The 22879-nt window shown below is 38.7% G+C and overlaps 1 protein-coding gene and 1 long non-coding RNA gene across 3 annotated transcripts in view; one reads left to right on the top strand and one right to left on the bottom strand.

The window, feature by feature from the left end:
* Nucleotides 1-2628: 2628 nt before the first annotated feature.
* Nucleotides 2629-7135, bottom strand: LOC135443243 (uncharacterized). The gene is made up of 3 exons (XR_010438909.1): nt 6997-7135; nt 5123-5252; nt 2629-3160 (listed from the first exon to the last, which is right to left on the bottom strand). It is a non-coding gene; the product is annotated as an uncharacterized LOC135443243 (long non-coding RNA).
* A 103-nt stretch (nt 7136-7238) lies between these two features.
* Nucleotides 7239-22879, top strand: part of ELP2 (elongator acetyltransferase complex subunit 2) — a 38092-nt gene continuing 22451 nt past the window's right edge. Inside the window, exons 1-7 of one of the 2 annotated variants that reach the window (XM_064705663.1) lie at nt 7239-7410; nt 7548-7626; nt 9343-9428; nt 11150-11300; nt 12500-12577; nt 16508-16572; nt 22509-22575. In XM_064705663.1, coding sequence (XP_064561733.1) covers nt 7279-7410; nt 7548-7626; nt 9343-9428; nt 11150-11300; nt 12500-12577; nt 16508-16572; nt 22509-22575 — 658 coding nt within the window. In that variant the 5' untranslated portion in view covers nt 7239-7278. The remainder of the gene's footprint in view (nt 7411-7547; nt 7627-9342; nt 9429-11149; nt 11301-12499; nt 12578-16507; nt 16573-22508; nt 22576-22879) is intronic. The other variant, XM_064705662.1, reaches the window with a different exon arrangement.

Raw genomic sequence — 22879 nt, 5'->3', positions numbered from 1 at the left:
AAGTTTGATTCTCACGGGTGAATTTCAGTGTGCACTGCAGGCTTTTGGTAGATGCCCCTTCTGCCTGGTTCTTTCATGCAAAGCTATTTGCAGAATGTCCTGTAAGGCTCACTGGTGCAGAGACTGCTTTTGCCCTAGTTCTCTAGACATCCATGCTTCAGTATTTTACTTCTTTAAACAGTTCAATTTATGACTGGAAATGTAGACAAAATAGTTTGCCTCAAAACACTTTAGCATGTGAGAGTTAAAAATAATGTGCTGAGCTTGAGCTGCATGTTGTACATGTTTTTCTCAATGGTTAAAATGATGCAGCTTTTTATATTTTCATGTTTCACATTCTCTCAGTTTCATGGTGTTTTTCCTACGCAAACTCATTTTCATTTTTTCTGTTTTATCCCATGAGTTAGTTTTGAGTATCAAAATAATTGCTCAATGTCCAAAGAGTATGTTTTTTAGAATTATTATGCAGAAGAAGGAGGCTGAACTCTAGGTTTAAGTGCAAAGCATATCTCACTACCTTAAATCTGAAGAGATATCACAAGTTCCTGTTCATGACACTGCAATTTCCTAACCTGGCATGCTTTAACTAATTTATGAGTGGAGTTTTTTTCCTCATGTTCACTCAATATTTTTCCCTTCTAAATTTCTATACCATCAACTATTATTCAGTCTTATATCTCAGTAGGAAATACCTTTCTTGTTAGCAATGTTTTCTTAATGCTGGTGTGGTATGAAGTCTTCCTCTGAGGCACTTATTTAAGGTCAGCCACATCTAACAGAAGGCACATTTCCCCTTGCAAAAGAAAGTATTTTGTATTTCTCTTCTGTGGCTTGTGGCATCTGACTGGGCTCTGTCCTGCTATGGGTGACAGGGAAAAAGCAACAGAATCATCTATGATGCCAACTCCAACTTAATGGCACAGGGCACTCTGTGGTCCCTGTGGTGGGACAGGTTCAAGCCTTTCTTAATACTTCATCTACAATGTGTAGTAAAGCAGTTCATCAAATTCTCCTAAGACGTTGATGTCTACTACAGAAACTTTGTATACCAATGTACACCAAAAGGGAAAAATACCAAAAAAAAAGGAGAAACATCCCCCCAGTTTTAAACAAGAATTTTGACAGAAGTGAGAGAGTTCTTCATTATCTTTCCTAGGAGAGGAATTTTCACCCAACACAAGCAGGCTGCTGTATGAGCATAGGATATGCTGTGTCATGTTCCTCTCTTCTCTGCAGCTGTGAGACTCAGTAGACGTGTGCCTTTGAGAACTCAGCATTGGGAATGGGGATTTCCTCCTACAAACTTGTAATGCTGTTTGTACTTCCCCCGAGCTGAAAACTATGACAGCTTCAGACCAGCAGGACCAGACCAGGTTATTCATTTTCCTGCCTGTGCTCACCAAGTTACTGGGAGGGAGTGAGATGGTGAGAAAGAGCAGGGAAGTGTGGCATTACCATACAGATAAAAAAGGTTGCCAGCTCCTAGTGTCAGTAACCAGACCTCTGAATCAAAGCCTCATCTAATACTGGGGATCTCTGACTCCTTTGGAAAACTGAAGGCTGTGGATCAGGCATCTCCTTCTGGAGGTTATGTAACTTGTACAAAACCCTTTCATGATCAAACCCATTTAAAATATATATGCAGTGGATGTGGCTATGTGATAAATGTGTGTGTGTGCAAATAAAATGACCAACTGATATTAACTCAGTGTGTTAGGTTTGGGTTTTTTAAATGAGCATGAAGAGATTCATCAAGAGATTATTACAAAACTTATTTTTGGGTTTGGGAGACACTATTCTATGGTGTGGAACAATATCCTATACAAGTCCTACAAGAACTGCTGCTAATACAGAATTTAAGTGTAAAATATTACTTTAATTACTGCAGATGGCATTTCCACATACTTTTTCTTTTGTGTGTGTGTGCATGTGTGTTTGTACACGTACACTCTCTGGAATGAATGCCCATTATCATCCCTCTTTTTAGAGCTTCTGTTTCAAAAACATAATGCATAATCAGTTTGATTATGTGACAAGCTGTTTCATCCTTTTTCTTTTTTCTTCCCAAGGAATTTTCTAGGTCATGTTGGTGTTAGGTCTTCATTTAAGAAAAAAGAAAATCAGAGAGATTTTATGCAGAATTTCTTTCAGCCAGCAATTACAGTCATTGTTTGGAGAACTAATTTTGAATTGTATTTCTAAATAATTAGGGTTTTTTTTTTTCTTTAGAAAATCAGAAATCCATTTAGGCAGTGGGGATTTAAGCTATTCATAGAATACTTAAAATACAGCCTTCAAGAAAAATGGGAATAGCTACAGTTAAGATTTGTTCAGTTCAGCTTCTTTCACCAGCATCATTCAACCTTCAGTCTTCAGTGAGATGAATTAAGGGAGAAATTATTTCTAAAAATGTACTCTAAACTTTTAAAATTAAATATATTCAAGTAACAATATCTGCTTTTCTATCTTGAGAAAATTGTTTGGAAAGGATGCCCCAGGCTTACATTATACTCAAGATCCATTAGAACTTTTATTGAATACAGGACCTACAATTCCAGAATTATTCCAGCGGCATTTAAAAAAACAGTCTGATGCTCAATTTTAATGGACTCAATTAGTAACTTTGAGAATGACACTTCTCCTTGATCATCCTTTCTAGCATCAAACCTGGTAGGTGCATGCTCAAGGGAAGGAAATCCTAGCAAACCCACAAATTAGTATTCTCCATGCAGTGGAATGCCTTTCAACACAGATCCCACAGCTGGCAAAAAGAAAGAGGCTGGATCTGTTTTCAAGATGTCAAAGGCAATGGAGTTGTTCCCAGCTGTGAAGCTGGGAAATTATTTAAACTCATCTTTATGGTTTTGGTCACTATTGTTTAATATTTATTTTCTCAGTGCTTCAGCTCTGATCCCTCAGATGAAACCTTGGCACAGCCTTTAGAAGTGTCCCAGGGCTAGAATCTGATTTACAAGTTTTGAATGCTCTCAATCCAAGCTGGAGGCAAAGGATGCTGTGGGTGGCTTGTCACTCTCCTGAATGCTGTTCTGTGTCTTCCACAAAGGGCATTTCACCCCTAAAGACCTATGGTGCTTGAGACATTTCAGGTTGCTCAAACTAGAGAAGTCCCTGGGGACATCTTGGAGCAGCCTTCTTGTACCTAAAGTGGATGGAAAGTACAGAAAATAAGGGAGGGACTATTTATCAAAGTGTAGCGATAGGAAGAGGGGGCATGGCTTAAAACTGAAAGGTTTAGGTTAGGAATTAGGAAGAAATTCTGTACTGTGATGGTGCTGAGGCACTGAAACAGGTGGCCCAGACAAGCTGTGGATGCTCCATCCCTGGAAGTATTCAAATCCAGGTTGGATGGGGCCCTGAGCTACCTGGTGTAGGGGAAGGTGTCTTTGAGCATGGCAGGAGCTTGAGAGTAGATGATTTTTAAGGTCCTTCCAACCCAAGCCATTCTATGAGTCTGTGATTTTATTATGAATTCTGGTCTAGGCAGAAACTGACCCCAGAAAATGAATACAATAATACCCCTCTGCCTAAGAGTTATCTTATAAAGAAAAATGTAACTCATAAAGTTTTTTCTGAGACATTCAGAAGCTGTGGCAGTAGAAGGTACAAAACAAAACAAAACAAAAACCTGGCTATGGAAAAAGATAATTCTGTGCTGTACAGAAAAGACAACTGTACAACAGATTAAGCCTAGGGCCATGATATAGCTAATGAGGAGATATCAAAATACTAAATAGCAGGCACTACTCATCCAGGTTGCAACTGGAGCAAACAACCTGAAGTAAAAATACCAATCAGTAACTTGTTTATGAGGCAATTTCATTAGGGATTACTTCATAAGCATATATACAATGAAGACACATAAAGACAGGCTAAGTTCAACAACTTGCAAGAACAAGGCCCCCAATCTTTGAGTACTGGCTTTGCTCATTTAACAACTTTTGAACTTTCTTCTATTGAACTTAACTACATATAATTAAACTGTAAACCATGTTTAACATGTGACTGCTGCTTTTCAGAGTGTCTTGTAGAATGACTCCTGTCTATTAACATATATTCTTATAAATAAAGAAGATTTCACCCAATGAAAGAAAGCATTAAACTTTGATTTAAACATTTGCAATGTTTTTATATTTTCATATCAATGTTTAGACATAGTTAGATTAAGTATATTAAGCACTAAATACAACTTTTTGATTAGTGTTGTATTTTCTCCATCTCCCTCATAAAGTTGTAGGCATAACTGAGTTGGGAGAACATGAAGGGCCCCAAGCCACCTCTGTCTGCAAAACCTCACTTGTAAACATGAATCTACCATCAAAATTACTATTACTATACAAAATTACTGTGCCGCTACTAAATGACTATTGGAACAGAAGTTTTTCCAATGCCTAACTAAAAACTAGAAAAATTATTTCCAGCTCAAGAAAGCTTTTGTTCAAGTAGTATCTCCCTTATCAGAGCTTGTTGATGTACCTCCATTGGCAGAACCACAGGGGGACACATAAAAGATATGAACAAAACTGTGGAGTGACTTTTGAAGTCTGCTTAGGCACCATAACAACCATCTCTGACGTTCAATTAACTGAGTTCTTCCTGTGTCTCAAAAGTTACACCAAAGGGAGAAAAAGATTATTTTTACATATAATTCTGAAAGATACAGAAGTTCTTTTCTGGGAATATGAAGGAAAACAAGGACAGATGTAATAACCCACTCCAAAGGGAAGGAAGCATGAACTTCTCTGGGCCTCTAAAGGAGATTTTAATTTCATGAGGACATTAGCTATGAGTGAAGAGTGGCAGCTGGTGACAAGTCTAGAGCATGTCCTTTTCTATCCTTGTAACACCACTGACCATCACTATTACTTCCTTATAAAGTATGTGTTCCTAAAAGGCATACTGGTTCCATAGTAATTATCTGATATTCTAAACTTCTCATACAATATCCTCCAGATATTTCAGTTTCAAGAGAAGATCCTGTAACATTAGAAATCACAAAAAAACTTTCTTGGGTTTGACCAAAGGCTCAGAGTCTCATTTAAATGAGGCCTTGGTCAGACAGAATACTTATGACAAGTAAGAAACTAGGTTCACCTGCACTGACCTGTTTGGACATAAATCCACCTTCCTGTGCCTCTTTAGCCATGGCACCATGGTGCTGCTGCAGCATTCCTCATGGCACTAGTAAGTGCATATACTGTGTTGATTTATCCCAGGTCTCTCAGTGTTGGACTCTGTTAGGGTGGCAGAGGGGTGACAGTGACAGACCTTCTTTTGGGGAAAAGAGGCAATCACTGTGAGTACCTGGCACTAGCAGCTCTCCACAATGTGGTATCTCAAACTGGCTGGGAAAGCACCATGAGGTGTGCAAGGACCAGCCCCACAAAACCCTGCACTGCTCTTGCACCCTCAGGCAGGACAGAACCCCCAGTCTCTCCAATCCAAGCAGCACCCCAGTAAAACTGTTTGCAGGACAGCAAAAGCAGCAGGTTATCTATCAGTCAGGTTAACTTTTTGTGTCACAGAGGAGTCTCTCACCCAATCCATCTTGGAAAAGCCTGCACTTATGCCTACAATCCCAGCCAGAGCCAGCTTGGTTCCCACAGCAACAGATGCAATTCCTATAACATGACCCATGATTTTGGCAGTGCCCGACCTCCTTCTGCCAGAGCCCTGACTCCAGGCCTGGCAAGGCCTGCTGAGAAGGGGTTGCTGTGCAACCTGACTGCTGCACAGCCATCCTTGGCAGCTCATGCCAGCACTCCTCAGTCAAGGCATGCTTTGATGACTGGATCCATGCATTTTTCTGCAAGGAGTCATTTGTTTCCCTAGCAGCTAACATTTCTGGCTGTATCTGCTGTGTGATCAGGCACAGCTTCCTTCCTCTCATATCCACTGGAAAATAATTGTGCCTATCTGCAGTGGTTTTGTGTCAGGTTACAGCCAGGACTCCAGAACACACGGAGAGATAAAGGCCTGGCAGGAAAGATTTAGGCCCAAAACATTCCATGTGCTATGCAGAGTGTTTCCTCTGGATGCCTGCTTGCTTTTCACTGCTTTCTCTTCCTACCCCCACCTCCTGCACAGCCCCATAATGCCTCCAGCTCTCCCTCCAGCCCAGACTTTCCAGCTTTTCAGTTCACTTTCAGTTATTTCAGGATTATCTTAGGTGTGATTTGGGGACAGGAGGCACATCTCTGTTTCTCTCCCTTTTGATTCTTGCATAGCTGAGCTCTCCATTTACACTTCAACCTGGCTTCTGCTACACAGCCTTTTTTGTGTTTCATCCTTCAAGAGTGGATGTCTTGAAGGTCCTGCTGAGGCTCCTACTCAGCCTGTGGGGCAGCTGTTTGCACCTGTGGCTATTGGGAACCAGCCAAGTCCTTGAACCTGTGAAGCCAAGTGGCTGATACAATTTGAGCACATCTATCCAGTGTAATACCCTGCATTGTGACCCTGTTTCTCAAGGCCAGCGACCATGCAAGAAAAACTAGAATACCACTGCAGTATTTTTTTTTTCTTGATTTGATTTTAAATTTTTGTTCAGAAGGGGCAATAAACATATCAAAGAATGAAAGAATAAAAATGTAACAGATGGAATTTACTAATTGCTCTGTTCTCATCTTTTTTTTTTTTTTCTGAAAAGCAGAGGTATTCAAACATATTCAGATCAATCCATTGAGCTTGGTCTTTGCTCAATTGCAAACTCTCATGCTTTCCCTGACAGTAATTTTAGCGACATCATACATGGTAATATTAAATACATCCCGACGTCAGAAACTTAATTTGAGCATGACTCTTTGTCAAGAGGTGTTACCAACTTTTTCCCAGGTGATGGAAGCAGCCCAGGAATGGGTGTCAGTGACAACTGAGTAAATGGCTGAGGGACCTGGGCTTGTTTCGCCTGTAGAAAAGGAGGCTCAGGGGGAACTTTATCAATCCCTGTAACTCCCTGAAAACAGATTAAGGTGGGGGTACCTTTATTCTCCCAGCGACAGGATGAAACAGCCCTAAACTGCACCGGGGGACATCTAGGCTGGGCACTAGGACGAATTTCTTCACAGGACGCAGCAAAGAGAAAAGTTTTACACTTTTGAAACCACTGAGGTCTCGGCAAAAGGCGCAAGAGACGCAAAATCCGCAACCCACCCCCCCCACCCGAGCTGGCGGCGCCCTCAGGCCCCGCCCCCTCAGGCCCCGCCCCGCACGGGGTCGTTGCCACGGGAGCCGCGCGGGGTCGCGCACGCGGCGGCGGCCAAGATGGCGGCGCCCGTGTCGCTCTGTCACATCGCCTGCTGCGCTAACCAGGCGGGCGGCGGCGTCGTGGCCTGGGGCCGGGGCGGCCTCCTCGCCTTCGGCAGCTGCCACGACGTCATCCTCTACGACCCGGCGGTGAGTTGGTGCGCTCTGGGGGGGCGCCGGGACCAGGACCGGGACTGGGACCGGGACCGACACCAGGACCCGGACCCGGACCCGGACCCGTCCCCGTCCCTGTCCCTGACGCTCCGTGCTGTTTGTCTGTCCCGCAGGCGAGGCGGGCGGTCGCCGCCCTCCGCGGCCACGCCGGCAGGGTGAACTGCGTGCGCTGGGTCCGCCGGCGGGACCGCGGTGAGTAGCGAGGCGGTGCCGCGCTGGGCCTGGGCCGGGGCCGGTTCCGCTCGGGCCGCGGGCGCTGCTGCCCTTGCCGGGCAGAGGAGGCGGGGGAGGCTCGGCAGCAGCGGGGCTGCGGTGTACACACAGGGAAATACGGAACTGCAAGAATTGCAGTGCATCCTTTCGCCTTAAGCCTAGTTTCCAGGAGGGATTTTCACACAGTCAGTTAGTTTGGAAAATGTCTTTAAGGTCATTGAACACAACCTATGACCCAACACCACCGTGTCAACTACACCATGGCACTGAGTGCCACGTCCCTTCTTTCCTTAAATACCTGCAGGGACAGTGATTCCACAACTTTCCTGGGCAGTCCATTCTTCACGCCCTTGCTGTGAAGAAATTTTCCTGGATGTCCGACCTAAACTTCCCATGGTGAAGCTTAAGACTTTGTTCTCTCATCGTGTCACTTGCTCGCTGGGAGAGGAGACCGACCCCCACCTGTCTGCTCCCTCCTTTCAGGTGGTTGTAGAGAATTATAAGGTCTGCCCTGAGCCGCCTCTTTTGCAGGCTAAACATGCCCAGCTCCCTCAGCCACTCATGAAATGTGTGCTCCAGACCCTTATCAGCTCTATTGCCCATCTCTGGACCTGCTCCAGCACTTTAGTGCCCTTCCTGAATTGGGAGGCTCAGAGCCGGATGCAGTTCTCGAGGTGTGGCCTCATGTTGACAAACGCCTCTGCAGGAATGTGAGCTGCCAAGCCCAGGTGAGCTCCGTGGTGAGGGGATCTCTGCTCCTGCCCCACAGCCAGGGACACCCCAGGAGGATGCTTGCCTGGGGCTGTGGCAGCTCACACTGGTCGATGGCTTGTGCTGCTTGTTCTTCCACCAGTCTCTTCAGTAAGGTTTGGAGTTTTGCATGTTTTGACTTGTAAACTGATTTGCAATGCCTTTTCAGCAGTCTCTGAGTGTAAAGCTCTGAAGTGGCATAGAGGTTATGTGCTCGAAAAAAAGAGTCTTTAGAAAGATGTTTGAGACATTTTGTCTCAAATGTTTGAGACATTTATGAGACTTGCTGGATAGTAATTCCAGGATTTAACATTGCTTAGTGAAGGCAATATATTCTTAGGTAATATATTCATAGGCATATATTCTTGCCCTTAGGCATTTCTCATTGAAGAAGAGGAAGGTGACTATTGATTAGTCTGTTGATGTAATGTGCTGCTTCCTTTTTTTGAGAAGTACTGAGGTGCAAACATTAGTTTTTAATAGTGATTTAAACTGCCATCCTTTCAACGGGATGCACTGAAACATATTCTTCTTAAAAATGATTAAAAGGAGTTATTTTCAGGGAACTTGGGAATTAAATTTTCTTGTGAAGCTTTGAATTCTGTTTGTTTAAATTCTCTTGCCTTATTTTCCTATCTTCCAAAAAGACCAAACAAAACTCCAAAAGATTAATTTACACTGTTGGATTTGAGAGTCTTCTGGAAAGGTATTTTTACCACTTTCACACAGAACTTTAAATAGTCCTGAGAATTTTCTCTTTACATTTTCTTAGGGAATATCTTTGCTCTAAACCAGTTCTGCACAGTGCAACTCCTATTAACCATACTTTATTCTGGTGGAAGCTTTGGTTACCAGTGATATTTTATGAGTAGTAACCAGTAGAACTGCTTATGTTGCTATTACAAAGTTAAGTGCATACTGAACTAACCAAAGCGTATTTTTTAGCTGCTGAAACAGAGTTAATTTCTGGTGGATCTGATAAACAACTTATTCTTTGGGAATGGAAAGACACAGTAACATGGAATAATCAGGTAAGCAGGAATAATCTCTTGTCAAATCTCCCTCTGCAGTAGTATCTCACAAATCACAAATTATCTGTTTTGTTTGTATTTCCGGTTCATACTATTTGTTTCATTTTGACTGTTTTTGATTTTTTTTAAGTTGAACCCAGTGTGTATATCCTTGAAATTCTTGATACTCTGTCTTGCTATGTATTACTGTTAATGTTATTTCCTCTTTTCTGTGGTTCATCTTCTTCAAATCAGCATTGGTAAAGAAATTAACGAACCTGTCAGTCATTGAGTGGATTTGTTTAGGTGTCCAACAGACTCTGTCTGTCTGTTCTTGACTCATCAACTTTCTGATCTCACATGGCAGTTTTCTTTAAACCTTAAAACCTTCAAACTATGAGGACCATTTTGAGCTGGCATTTTCTGTATCCTTCTTCCTTGTTTCCTTCTATCCATTTCTAGTGATTTTTGGTTAGTCTGTACAACAGTGTGGGTTTGTATATAGATAGTCTTACCAGAATGATATACAAGTTTGAGTAGTCGTTTAACAAAAATCAATATTAAATAAATCTGTGCAACAATTGGCTTTTTTCAGAGCAATGGAGGAAAGTAAGGAGACATGCTAATTTATTATTTCTACTTTAAAATGTAAGGCAAGAGATTCAGTGTTGTGTGAAAGAGCCTTCTAAATGACCTGAAATTTTGATGAAAAAACCGCTTTATTATCTAGCTTTTAATATCTTGCTTGTTAAGCACTGGATTGGGAATGGCTGTGTAGGTAACCCATTTCATCATGTGTCTCAAAGTAGGTTATTAGACTTGGCATTTTAAAAGGCATGAGAATGCATAGAAAGGGGAAATGAACCTATTTTCATGAGGAAAAGTTCTCAGAAATAAGTTATTTCTCATCCTGATCCATTTTAACTGTTCATGCATTTATTCAAGTTAACTTACAGACTTTTTAATAATCTTTTTCTGCTGATGTGATGCACAGCCATATGGCAATAATTTCAAAAGAATGTGGCTAAATGTGCTCATTTTAATGGGAGTTCTAGACTAGTGTAAATTCTTAAACACAAAGTTCTGTATTCAACCAATGAAAAATTCCCACAGAGGCCTACCAGGCTGCATTTTGGAAAGAGATGTCAAGTCTGTCTATGATAAAAATCTGAATAAATGTTGGATGACTTCTGGTTGCAAAATTAAAAGCCTCTCACTTTGATCTTCATGTTTATGAGGAACAGATTGCAAATTGAATCACCTGTATTCATTGTCTAAATTTAGCAGTTTTGTTTTTCATGTTGGCATTTTGAAGGAGCAAAAAGCTGTCTTAGTTTGTGAGAACACACTAAACATTGCTGCTAGAGCTGCTGTAGTTGCTGCTTATTCTGCTTATTATTGTGTTCTCTGCTCTGTCTCCTTCACTAAGGTTCTCCAAACTTTTGTGAGATGTTCCTTAGGGTGAGGGACAAGAGAAGGAGAAAAAGGAAGGAAAACTCTTCCTAACTTTCTGTACTGTTTCCAACTTCCCTCAAGGAAGGGTGAGGTTATAGCATAGTGAGGGTGTAGTGTACACAGGAGCATTTAATTCTGTTTAGCTTTGAGCAAAATCTTATTAAGTTAATATTCATTGCTGCTGTATCCCTTCTCTGGGTTTCCTGAAATATTGTTTTTTTTTCCTAAAGTTTTCTCACCTAAGTTACTGGAATTTAAACTTTGTAAAAATTTTCTCATGTGTTCAGGCTGTGAAAAGCATTCCTCTCAAAGGGCACACAGAAGCTGTTTTTGCTGTGGATGCTGTCTGCCAGTCAGATGAACCTGATTTAAATGTGCTAATAGCTTCTGCAGCCTCTGACTCTACTGTGAGAATCTGGTCTCGGCATGGTTCAGAAGGTAACTTTTTTAATGTTAGGTATAACATACTGGCTAAATAAGAATGATGAATACTTATCCATTAGTTATTAAATACTAACATCTTGTAATGCAACTACATTGATTTGTCTTCTGACTTTAGTACATCAAAGCACTTTATTGCTCTTGGAAAGCCTTGGGTCATATTTGTTCTGCAGCATGATTTATCTTTATATTTCATCAGGGATGTGTGGCCTGAATTTACTTTTTTTTTAAAATATGTATTCATGTTATGACAATCTGCACCATTGTAATGTGGAGGCAGACTAGCTGTATGCATGTGTGAAGTAGAATTACATAGTAAAATGATTAATGGTGGTGTTAGAAAGATGAGGTTTAATTAGTCACTTGTTTTTTCCTGTTGGTTTGAGTCCAATGAAGTTTGGGATCTTGACATTCTGTTAAACTAGGCTCTTGCATGGAAATACAGGAAAACAGCATTCTAAAATGCATAAGAAATAAATTGGGTAGATAATTGAGATTTAAGGTGTTATTTGCTGGGTGAGGTTTAGTGACTGCATTTCTTTAGCTACTTTCTTCCTTCCTGGGTGTATTTGAAGATCTCGTATTGCCTTGCCTACGTGAGAGAGATGGAGTTGCCAGTCTAAAGTCTCATGTTCTGGAAAGCATTTTTGGTGTTCCCAAAGAACCCCACAAAGTCTCATCTTTTCCATTTTGTCTTGCTGGTGTGGTTACAGTGATTGAGGGACTAATTCTTCTGCTGTAGACATTTTTTTCTGCTATTTTCTTGTTTATTTACTAGTTTAATGATTACTAGTTTGCTAATTTAATGATTTCCAGGGTCTCAGGGATGTTTGCAGGTTTTTGCTAATTTCTCTAGCTGCCATTGTAGAAAATGGATTCAGTTTTATTTTCCTTTGTTGTGAATTCTGTTGCCACAGGATATATTTTGTAATATTTATTGGCTCTGGTGTGTTACCACAGTGAAGCTATATAGATTTAACACAGTATTATCTTCTAACCCAACCAACTGGATGAATTTTTATGGCCACACAGAAGATGATATTATTGTTTATGCTTTTGAAAAAATGTAGATTTTTTTCAGCTTCTTAAAATAAAAATGGATGGGAAATTTTAACTGTATAATATAGAAAGAAATGACAGTGTAATTGTAATAGTTACAGTGAACGAGATCAACACTGTCTGTTCCTGTTTTCCAGCTAAATGCATTGAAATTCTGCAGTTTGGAAATGGATTTGTTATGGATGTCTGCTTATCCTTCTTGCCTGGCAGCGATGGTAAGTAAAGCTGCACATCTTGAATATCAATGCAGGAAGAAAAATCTAAGAAATCCCCCAAACAGATTTTTATTTTGCTAACTCCAGACCCGTGTGCCACAGTTTTTGTTTCCTGTGAAATCTGCTTAAGCTGATTCTTGTACCTAAAGATTTTCTCTGGACTCTTCTCAGTAATTAAAAACAAAGACTGATTACAGTGTCTTCAAAATGGCACTCAGATGGAGTTGCTCAGTTGAACTCTTGCGATGGAAAGCTTTAAACCAGGGTAACAATGCTGTAAATGAATGGGATAGGATGATGCTCTTAGTTCCACCTGCTCCTTGTGGTGCTGCTGCACATGTTTGTTCTTGTTGTTTGAATTGAAGGGCAAAATTCAGAAAAAATCTGAAGGCCTGCATTGAAAATCATGGGTTCCCAAGCAGTGTTTATCATCTGTTTGTTCAGTCTTAAATGTGAAAAATTTGAAATGCTGAACTGTTTAAACCGGTTTAGTATGGTTTATGTAGGTTTCTGCTAACAGAAATACTAGGTTTTGTAGGCTGCCACAGACATATTCTTTTTGTGCAAATAGGTAGAAGCTTTTTTTGGTAAAGCAGATGTATCCTCAAGCCAGATAGATGTGTTTGATTGAATGTGGGTTCAAGTATCATTAGTCTTTCACCTGGATGGAGGCCTGCCAGGCTCCCAACTGAAAAAGTGCTAAATTTTCTTACTGTATTTGGAATTTTCAGCTCTGCTGCATGCATTCCACACTGATGTGTTGTTTTGATGATATGCTTACAAGCATACCTTTTTCTTTGGCTTTGATAATTCTGTGAGCAGTGAAAGCTCTATCACAGTGTGTTATCCAATTTGGAAATGCCAGTGTCTGTTTTCAGAGCATGTCTGATACCAAAAGCAGCATCTGTACCATTAAAGAACATTTACACCTCTCTCTTTTCCTGTAAATACACTTATGTGCTTGTTGAGGTGAAGTTAAAAGGCTTGAGGGTAAATTAAAGTCATTACTGCAAGTGTGAATATTCTTTAGAAGTGAAGTGCCTGTGGTGTCTGAGTATAACATTCAGATTGCAAAACAATAGATTATATCTTCATTTAGGATACTGTACAGATAAGAAAGTCTCACTGTAACACTCTAGAGTAGTGCATCTGTTCAATGTTGAAATCATGTTGTATATAAGAGAAGTAACCATACATTCTAAAAACACCATGAATTAAAATTACCATGTTAGTTCTTAAAACTGTTTCTGAAATTCAAATTGCATTAAATGTTTGAAGCTTCTTTGAATGGCAGAATAGCAAGGAGTTTGTTTTCCAGAGTCTCCAAAACCAGTGTAGCTTAAAGTTACATTGAGAGCAGGACAATCCTTTATTATGAACTCTTCCCATCCCAGTTCAGATTAGTTATCCAAAGCAGTACAGTGCTCATAAACTGAAAAAAAAATTCTTTATTTTTCTCAAGAGCTGAAATTATTTTCAATTTGCATAATTTCAATTTGCACAAAAATTTCATTTTGTGTGGAATTAAAAAAAATTTCTACACATTTGCCTTTTTTGTTCCAGTTTCAATACAGATGACCTCTGCTGATAAAATTGCAAAGGAACAGTTTAGATTTTGAACCATAAATGTATAGAAATGTTTCCTGTAGAAATCTGTAAAGGAGCTTTTAATAAAGCATAGCTAGTGTTTTTTCCCTAAACCTGGCATAGTAGTCCATATAGATGAGGCATATGTTAATTCTGAAATCTAAATAAAGTAGCTAAAATATATTATTAAAAAACACTGCTGATCATTTGTCAGAAACATTAATCTCTAATGGTAATTTGGAATTTTAATGATCTTCAGGGAAAAATGATTATGATAAATTTAGGAGTTGCTCAGAAATCTTTACGAAGGCTAAGTTGTCAGCTGCACAGGGATTGAAAGAAGCTTTTCTCTTGAGAACAATCTGCATTTCTTAAGTCAGGAACTAATTACAGAATTACTTTTCTGAAAATCATAAACTACATTTCCTGAAGCATTTACAGCAACCTCTAATTTCAGCAAGAAAGTAAATTTAAGGCTTGCATTGAAAATTGATACATATGCAATGGATGCATTAACTTTCAGATAATGTTCCTGAGCCTAGGATTTTAACTGATTGTCCTTGAAAAAAAAAATTATTAAAAAAAAAAATTGAACCACTTTTGTCAAGAAGTCAAATAGAGAAATCTGATAGACTGTTCATTAAAACCTGACCAGTCATTTGCAGCTGGAAGGCAACTTAAATACTTCTCTGGCAGCCTCTTTATTAAGGAGTTTCTGTACATTTGCTGTTTAGTCTTGAAGAAGAGCTTTTTGCAGTTTTGGTTGCTTGCTTGCTTTTTGCCTTACAGTGCCTGCACAAATTCTGCCTATAAAATGCTGGCAATAGGATTTATTTTTTACAAATCTTGATCAGCTATTTATCATATAATCTGATTCTTCCTATGACCTGGATAATTGCCATGATGTAGCATGGCCTCTGACAGTAAATAATTGTTTCCTCATTAGTGAATTGCAACAGGTGAAAAAAAAAGAGCAAGTGAACTTGGAAAGCTCTGCTTATTCAACTTACTTTTCTTATTTCCTCTGCAGGAATTTTATCTTAATCAGATCCAAATTCTAATATCTCAAAGCATTTATGTGGAAAACTATATACTAGTCTGGATGTATAGATATATTTCTTGATAGAACTTTTTGAGTTAAAATATTTGCATTTGTCTTCAGCAGCAACTAAATCATAATTCTCTCTTTGGTTTTCTTAATTAAAATTTCGTTCCATTGAGTAAATATGTAATTACATTAATGACCCATAAAATGTTTCTCAGGAAAGTGATGTTGTCTTCAAGAACATCCATTGTATTGTGTTTTATGGAAGAAAATGGCACTCCTGCCCAATTTCTGTGGGCCTGATGACCAGGTCTTCATTCAAAGCAGCTCATCACCTTTGATGCAAAGCCGTTTTTTAGACCTATTAAAGAGAGCAGGAGATGGAGGTGAATTGTGACTTAGAGGCTGGAGAGAGGAAGCAAGTGATAGAACTATGAGAATATGGAACGTGGCTGATAAGTGCAAGAGGAACAGTGGATAACTGGGCACAGATTTGGTACAAGTAGAAAGAAGAGATTAGTATAAAGGATAAAGATACTAGGAATATTCAAGTTGATTTTTGATCTATCCATAGTAAGGATAAAATTATCTATATGAAGGGATGTCATTGAGGCTTTTTGTTAAAAGAAGTAGTTGATTTTAGTGAAATTTAGTATCTGGTTTTCTGTCCAGACTTGAGAAATTCAGATGTCTAGCCTTTAAGTTATAACTTATTTCTTCATAGTTTTATACTAAATTTATTTGCTTTTACTGTTTCAGTCCCTAGCAGTAGCTCTGCCTCTTATGACATATAAAAAAAAGAAGAGTGGAGTAACTGTTAACTATTCCTCATCCTCTTCTGTTGGAGAGAAGAACTAATACACTGCCTAACTTTTCTTTTTTTAACCCCCTCAGACATTACTTTCTCTGGTTTGATTCAATAGACTTACAGGGTTTGTGCACTTTTAAGGTTAGCCAGTGGAAGGCAACTGCTACTCAAGACTTGAGTAGTCTTGAGTGAAAAATTTATTATAAACTCTAATACTTGAACTTCCTACAGACATATGAGCTTGAGGCAAACTACTCATTTTAGCATCTTAAATATTTATAGATATTATTTGCAGTTCTGTGTTCTTAAGATACTAATTTATTAGACAGCTAATGTAGAAAGCATTAAAAAAGTGGTATCATGCTTGCCTATCTGTTAGTATTGTTATATTTCGAAATATTTCTATATTGATTTTTATATTATTTATATTTTTTCATGTCCTAGAATATTAGATCTTATAAAAAATTGAAGACCTTCTTTTCCTTTCTAGTACCAATACTGGCTTGTGGTGGTGATGACTGCAAAATAAGTTTGTTCATACAGCAGAATGGTCAGGTAATTACAATTTTGTCTCTTGCTCAGAGCATTACTGAGTTTTCTGCTTCTTTTCAAATGTGCTTGTGATTTTTTCAAGTTCTTCAGTAAGTCCTTTCTGTCTCTATGTAGCCATTGAATACAACAACCTTTTTTCAAATAGTTAATCCTTTTTTTCTAGGTAATGATGAAATAAAAATGCAGAATACTGAAGTTGAATTCAGTGCATGAAAGTGTTTTTCTTAATTTTTTCCTCTGTGTGAAGATAGCCTGTTTCTATTCCCACTGATACAAAATAGCTGCAACTGTCCTCCTTTGTTAAGTATCCAGGCATTGAGTTGTTCATATGGAAATGATGTTACTTTATTCTATAAATTCTTATAATAAAACTGTTATGACTTCTGAGGAATTTTATGTTTGTTGCTAAGTGTGCCCTTTATGCTTGACTGCTTTTGAACATCCAGAAAAAAAGTATTTTTAGGAGTATCTGATCTTATTAAAGTACATATTTTTCATGTGCTATTTGGAAGCTGGCAATTTTTAGTTTTTCATACAGATAAATATTCCTTTTGAGCAATAGAGAAACGTCATGTCCTCTCTTGCATCTGTTCAGAGGTTTTGTTAGATTCTAAAGCATGTGTAATGACTGTTTTCCAAAACAGAGCTCAGTATCACTTCTTTCTTTCTCTCACTGCCTTAAAAAAACTCTTCAAATCACAAATGTTCTCCCATTGCACCAGTGAAGTTACCATTTAGAACCCCCCTTTGAAACTGGCATATATAGAACCACTTAGTCTGCTGCAATTGCTCAGACACACTCCCTTTAGGGATTAAAGAATAGATACTCTTTTATTCTTCTTCTTTTTTTTTTTTTTTGAGACAGCGAGAGATAAAAGCTACTTTACTGATAATTTTTGTGCTGCCATGTAGAGTAATAAGATTTTTTTGGTTGCTGTTGTTGCCAGTAAGAGAAATACTTCATCCCCTCCTTCTATGTTTAATGATTTCTTGACCACTGAGAAGAAAAGAAGGGTGCTTGGTTAGATTTTTTTTTCTTTTTTTGCTGTGTAGCTTGTAAGTTATGTCAGTTTAATGAATTCTCTGGGAATTAGCAATGGCAAAATGCCACTATTGATTCTCAATGTGGTAAAGAAAGACTTTTATCTCAGGGACTGTGTGGCCGGTTTTTCTCCTTCAGAGTTGGAAATTTGTTTTCCTGTATGATTCAGGTTAGCAAATTATATACAGTTTGACTGCCAAAAATGTTCAGAGATACATAACTTATTTTGTCCATTGTTGGCCAAAATTTCTGGTATAACAGTAGTCTGCCATTTTAAAAGGCAGTCAGTCTGTGGAGGGTAAAGGAAGGTAACTTGAATAGACAAGTTCCCTCTTAAGCTTCACAAGCAAGTTTGTGCTGTCTTTTTTTGGAGGTAGGAAACTTGGTTTATGCAAGGGGTGAGCAGTTTTGTTTTGCATGTGTTATTTTTCACAGTTTCAGTTTCAGAAAGTATTTTCACCAGCTGTTGTGGCAGAGTCGGTGTTCGGAATATCTCTTAAATGAGGTGGGACTTCTTGTTGATGTCTGTCTTAACTTTCCAGACCATCTCTTCTAGCTAAGTGAACTGTGCAGGCCTCAAAGAGAAGAGCCTGTGTTGTGCTTTACAACTATTAACATAATTAGAACATCCATGCAAGCCTTCTGACATGAATTCTTGCCTAGCTGCTAAATCTCATTCATCAGGTTTTCTCAGATCTACTGACACCTTTTTATGGCTTCTTAGTAGTATTAAAGGTATTTGAAGGAAGTGTTACTATAGCCTTGCCATTTTTTACTGGAACTTGGCGCAGGAGAGTGATTAGAATCTTAGCTCCTGTGTCATTCCATTACTGGTAAGGGCCTGTAGCTCTGTTCAGTGAATTCAGTGACTCCTGTAAAGCACTTCCTTTAGTTAACATCCTCAGAAAGGTTGTTATGAATGTGAGTATGAATCCAGAGGTAGAACATGCATTCATAACAGGACATTCTTATGAAACTTAAAGGGCACTCACTGTTAGACTCTGAGGGAGGATGAGGCATCTTTACTTAGCTAATTCAGGTTACTTTTTGGTAAACTCATTATTTTGTAGTCAAAATGTATTTGTTCATTAAAAGCTGCTTGGTTTTTAGAACTGAGTGGGCATGCTTTTCATCTTTTGAGACTCCTTACCCACAGATCCCTTACTGTGTTATATAGTAGAGAGAAAATGAATTCTTTGCTTTTCTGACTTGTTGGAAGAGGGTATTGATTTATAAAAGTATCCAGGGAAAAATCTTTCAGAAACCATAATATGTCTTCCTGCTAGGGATATACCATCTACAGATGTGGCCTGTGGAGGGCAAGTAAATAAACCAGCAGATTAAATTAGAGTTTTAAACCAAAACATTTCTATTTGAGTTTTTCTGAGAAGATGGTGCACCGTGTGTTTTGAGTTCCACCGAAATAGTTTGGTATAGTTAAGAAGTGGAATAGGGGGATGAATCAAAGATAATTCAGGCTCTTTCTAATCTATTGAGATTAACAGCTGCATAGAGGAGGGATATCACATCTAGTGTCTGCTGGAGAAAAAATGAGAAGACTTGGACCTCTATTGCCAAATTTACCAAACTACTAGCCAGGCTACTAGCCTGGTCCTGAAAGAGATGTGCCCAAAGTGTGGGCAGGATTAGTTGTGCAGAGTGTGCTGGGCATGTCCACAGCTTCATTAGTTGTGCTGCCTACAGAACAGCTTTATTCTTTGCTTAAAAGGAAAGAGACCAGATTGCTGCTAAGCAACAATGTTCAGAGATTAGGTAAGAGGCATGGGAAAGCTTATGAAGTAGTCAGACCAGGAGGTTTCGTTGGATTTAACTGTTGATGCTGTAACCTCTTATGTATCCAGTGAGGACCAAGTGGAAACTGAAACAGAGAAGAAATATGAGACTATAAAAACAAAATCTGTAGAAAAAGAGAAGAATGACAGCTCAAAACACTGGTGTATATAGAACCTAGACAATAATAGAAACTTTGACTGGATCACCTAAAAGTAATGACCATGTGCATCTGCACGAACCTTCATATTGATTCAACTTTAGAACTGAATACATCTGAAGAAACTGAATATAGGATGCCAAGAGACATAAACTTCAAAGAAAACGGCAAAAACAATACAAAAAAACCCTAGCATAACAGCATATACTCCTCCTTGCTCAGTTTCAGTCAACAGTTTTTATTTTTATGGGAACCAGTATCTTGAAAACTTTGACTGAATCATAAAGTCTTAGAATATCTCAGGTCTGAGGAGACCCATAAGGACTGCTGGCTCCAACTCCTTGCTCCTCACATACCACCTAAAATTAAATCATATAACCAAGAATGTTGTGTTCCTCATGCTTCATGTCTGTATGTGGTAATAGCCCTTGTGTTCACCTCTGTTTTCCAGCTACTGTACTGACTCTGCTCAGATGGGTGAAGAGTGGAGGATGTTGTAATAGGGATGGGAAAGCAGCATGAGTCCATTTAAGGGACTGGATGCATTTTCAGGGGTTTGGGAGGATGTCTCTTCAGCCTCATACACCATCTGGTGCTGGTATTACTGCCATCAGTGAGTATGAGGTAATAAAATTCAGCAGCCTCCGCCTTAAATCATGTGAATAGGTCAGTGGGTCTATTCAATGGAAGCATATAAAAATTAGTACAGACTTCTAGCTGACTATTTAAATATGCTTGTTCTGCAGCACAAAAGAACTGCAGGCTTGGCTTCAAGCTAAGTAGTGCCTAAAAACCTGTTCAGGAGATGACTTAGAAATCTGGGGTGGTATTAATAATCTCAAAATAATTAGCTTTACTCTTTTAAGGGAAAACAAATGGCTGCTTTTCTTAATAGATCTCTTTGATGTAAGATGGGTAATTATAAAAAACTCCACACCACAACACCTTGAAAAGAGAAAATTATTTGATGTGTGTTTAGGTTAATATAAGGGTCAAGTTTCAGGAGATGCACACATTATTTTAGTGTTAAAGAAACAATAAAAGAGAAGGATGTTAGCAACAGTTCAGCCTAAACAAATCTTTCAGTTAGAAAAAGTTACCAACTAATCTTAATGACTGTAAAATACAGAGCATTTTTTCAAAGATCATATACATGAATAAATAAATGTGTTTTATTATCTATTATCTGATAATAGAAGATATATTTTCTGTATAGCCAGAAGCATGTAATCTTCCGAAAAATCTTTAGGTTTCTGTTTCATGTCACTTCCTGGACTGTTCCTTGCTGCCTTTACACATAACCTGTTTGGTGTTTAACTTAAACATCTCTCTGGAATGCCCTATCTAGAAGTGCCAGTGGCTGCAGAAGTGACCAGCCAAATGAGGCTCAGGTGGCTGTGAGAACACATTCTTAAGACCTAAACTTTCTGGTTTGGAAGTATCTGATCAGCTTAGTCTGATCATGTATCCTGTTCTGGTCATGTATCTCACATGTAGATGGCTCTGTAATTTTAGGGATGTTTTACAAGGGCATGGAGTCACAGGGGATGGGGCAATGGCTTCAAACTGAAAGAGGGTAGGTTTAGGGTAGCTATTAGGAAGAAATTCTTTACTGTGAGACTGGAACAATTGCCCAGAGAAGTTGTGGATGCCCCTTCCCTGGAGCAGCTTGAGGCCGGGTTGGATGGGGCTTTGAGCAGCCTGGTCTAGTGGAAAGTGTCCCTGCTCATGGCTGGAGAGGGTGGATCTAGATGATCTTTAATGTCTTTTCCAAACGAAACCATTTTATGATTGTGACTGCAAATGTGTGATGAGAAGGGGCAGAGTAACACTGATGGGAAGATAGTTTTGGGGAATATCAGAAATATTGGATCAAAGAGAGAGGCATCAGTTTCTGAGTATGGATTCTTTTTCATACATATTTTTCCTTTTTTCTTTTTCCCTGTCACAGATTGGAAGAGAGACCTCAGTTGCAGACTTGTACTGATAGCAAAGGCTGTCATTTAGTCATAATTCTAAGTAGGCCTGGGTAAAGGATTTAGTACAATACAATGCCAGAAATAATGTGATGAGTTATTCATACTAAACTACACTACTGTTTCTACTGTAACAGTAACTTCAGACATTGGAATTCAACTTGGAATACAGAAATGTCATGGAAATAGGGCTGTTTCTGGGCAAAGAAAAACAGAAATGGGTTAAATTCTAAGTAAGGAGTAAACAGTTGTACTTGAATCAAAATAAACCAGTAACGTTACATATGTTATAAATGAGGATAAATTACTAGTGAGAGTTCTTAAAAGGGAATCCAGACTGTGTTTGCATTCTGGTGTTCCTGAGCCTGTGTTCATGTAGAGTTTTCCATCAGCAGTTTTTGATGTATACCTTCCTTAGAAATTTTGTCAATAAATTTAAGAAACATAGAGAATATTTCCAGTGCCATAACTGATTCTTATTATTAATATTCTATTATAAATTAATTCTTGAAAATAATGTCAAAGCATTTGCTTTTCTTTTTGTGCTTGATTTTACCTGTATTCATTTTCTTCATTATCTGCAGTTGTATCCACTTCACACAAATACAAGAAATTGTCACATCAAACCTGCATTATGCTATTCTTTGTGTACCACAGTAAGCCTGATAAACTTTAAAAAAATTTCAACAGTATCATAGAGAGATTGTAGCCTCTTGAAGGTGTGCACCTTAAGTTCACACCCTTTCCTGCTCATATATGTGTTACCTGTGCTTATCCAATGGTGGCAAAACAAAAAAGGCTTGTCTCAAATCTGTATGTAAATTACAGTCCTTAGTTGTGGTTAATTTTTTTTTTCTGTTTCAGATAATAGAAGCTATAAATATAAAAGACTTGAAAAAATAAAGCTTATTGCTAATAAGTGCATGGTCATTAAGTGCATTTCTGTGATGTAACAGGAGTTTTTATTCAGTTTCAGAAAACGTTGATACTCCCTGGCCATGAAGATTGGATAAGAGGCGTTGAGTGGGCAGTCTGTGGTCAGTATGCAAGATGAATAAAGTGGAATAGTGGTTCAATGGCAGTTACTAGTGTTTTACCCCTCCAAGAGTTGACCTTGGTGCACTGTAGCACCTAAGCTCTTGTGGTTGTGATGTTTGTTTTCCTGTGATGGTGGTAATTAAGATTAAAAATCAAGATGGAACTTTGTATCCATTTAAAACATTTTTCTTGCCTGTTTCAGGTATATTTACCTAACTGGTACTTAAATGCAAACAAATTGGTGTTTTCACAACTTTTCCTTTTCAATACACAAATTTCTGTATCTGAGTGAGGAAGTGTAGG

This window comes from Zonotrichia leucophrys, chromosome 2 (assembly GCF_028769735.1).
Source record: "Zonotrichia leucophrys gambelii isolate GWCS_2022_RI chromosome 2, RI_Zleu_2.0, whole genome shotgun sequence".
Lineage (NCBI taxonomy): Eukaryota > Metazoa > Chordata > Aves > Passeriformes > Passerellidae > Zonotrichia > Zonotrichia leucophrys.
The sequence above is the reverse complement of the archived record's forward strand: the minus strand, read 5'-3'. Positions and strand labels throughout refer to the sequence as shown.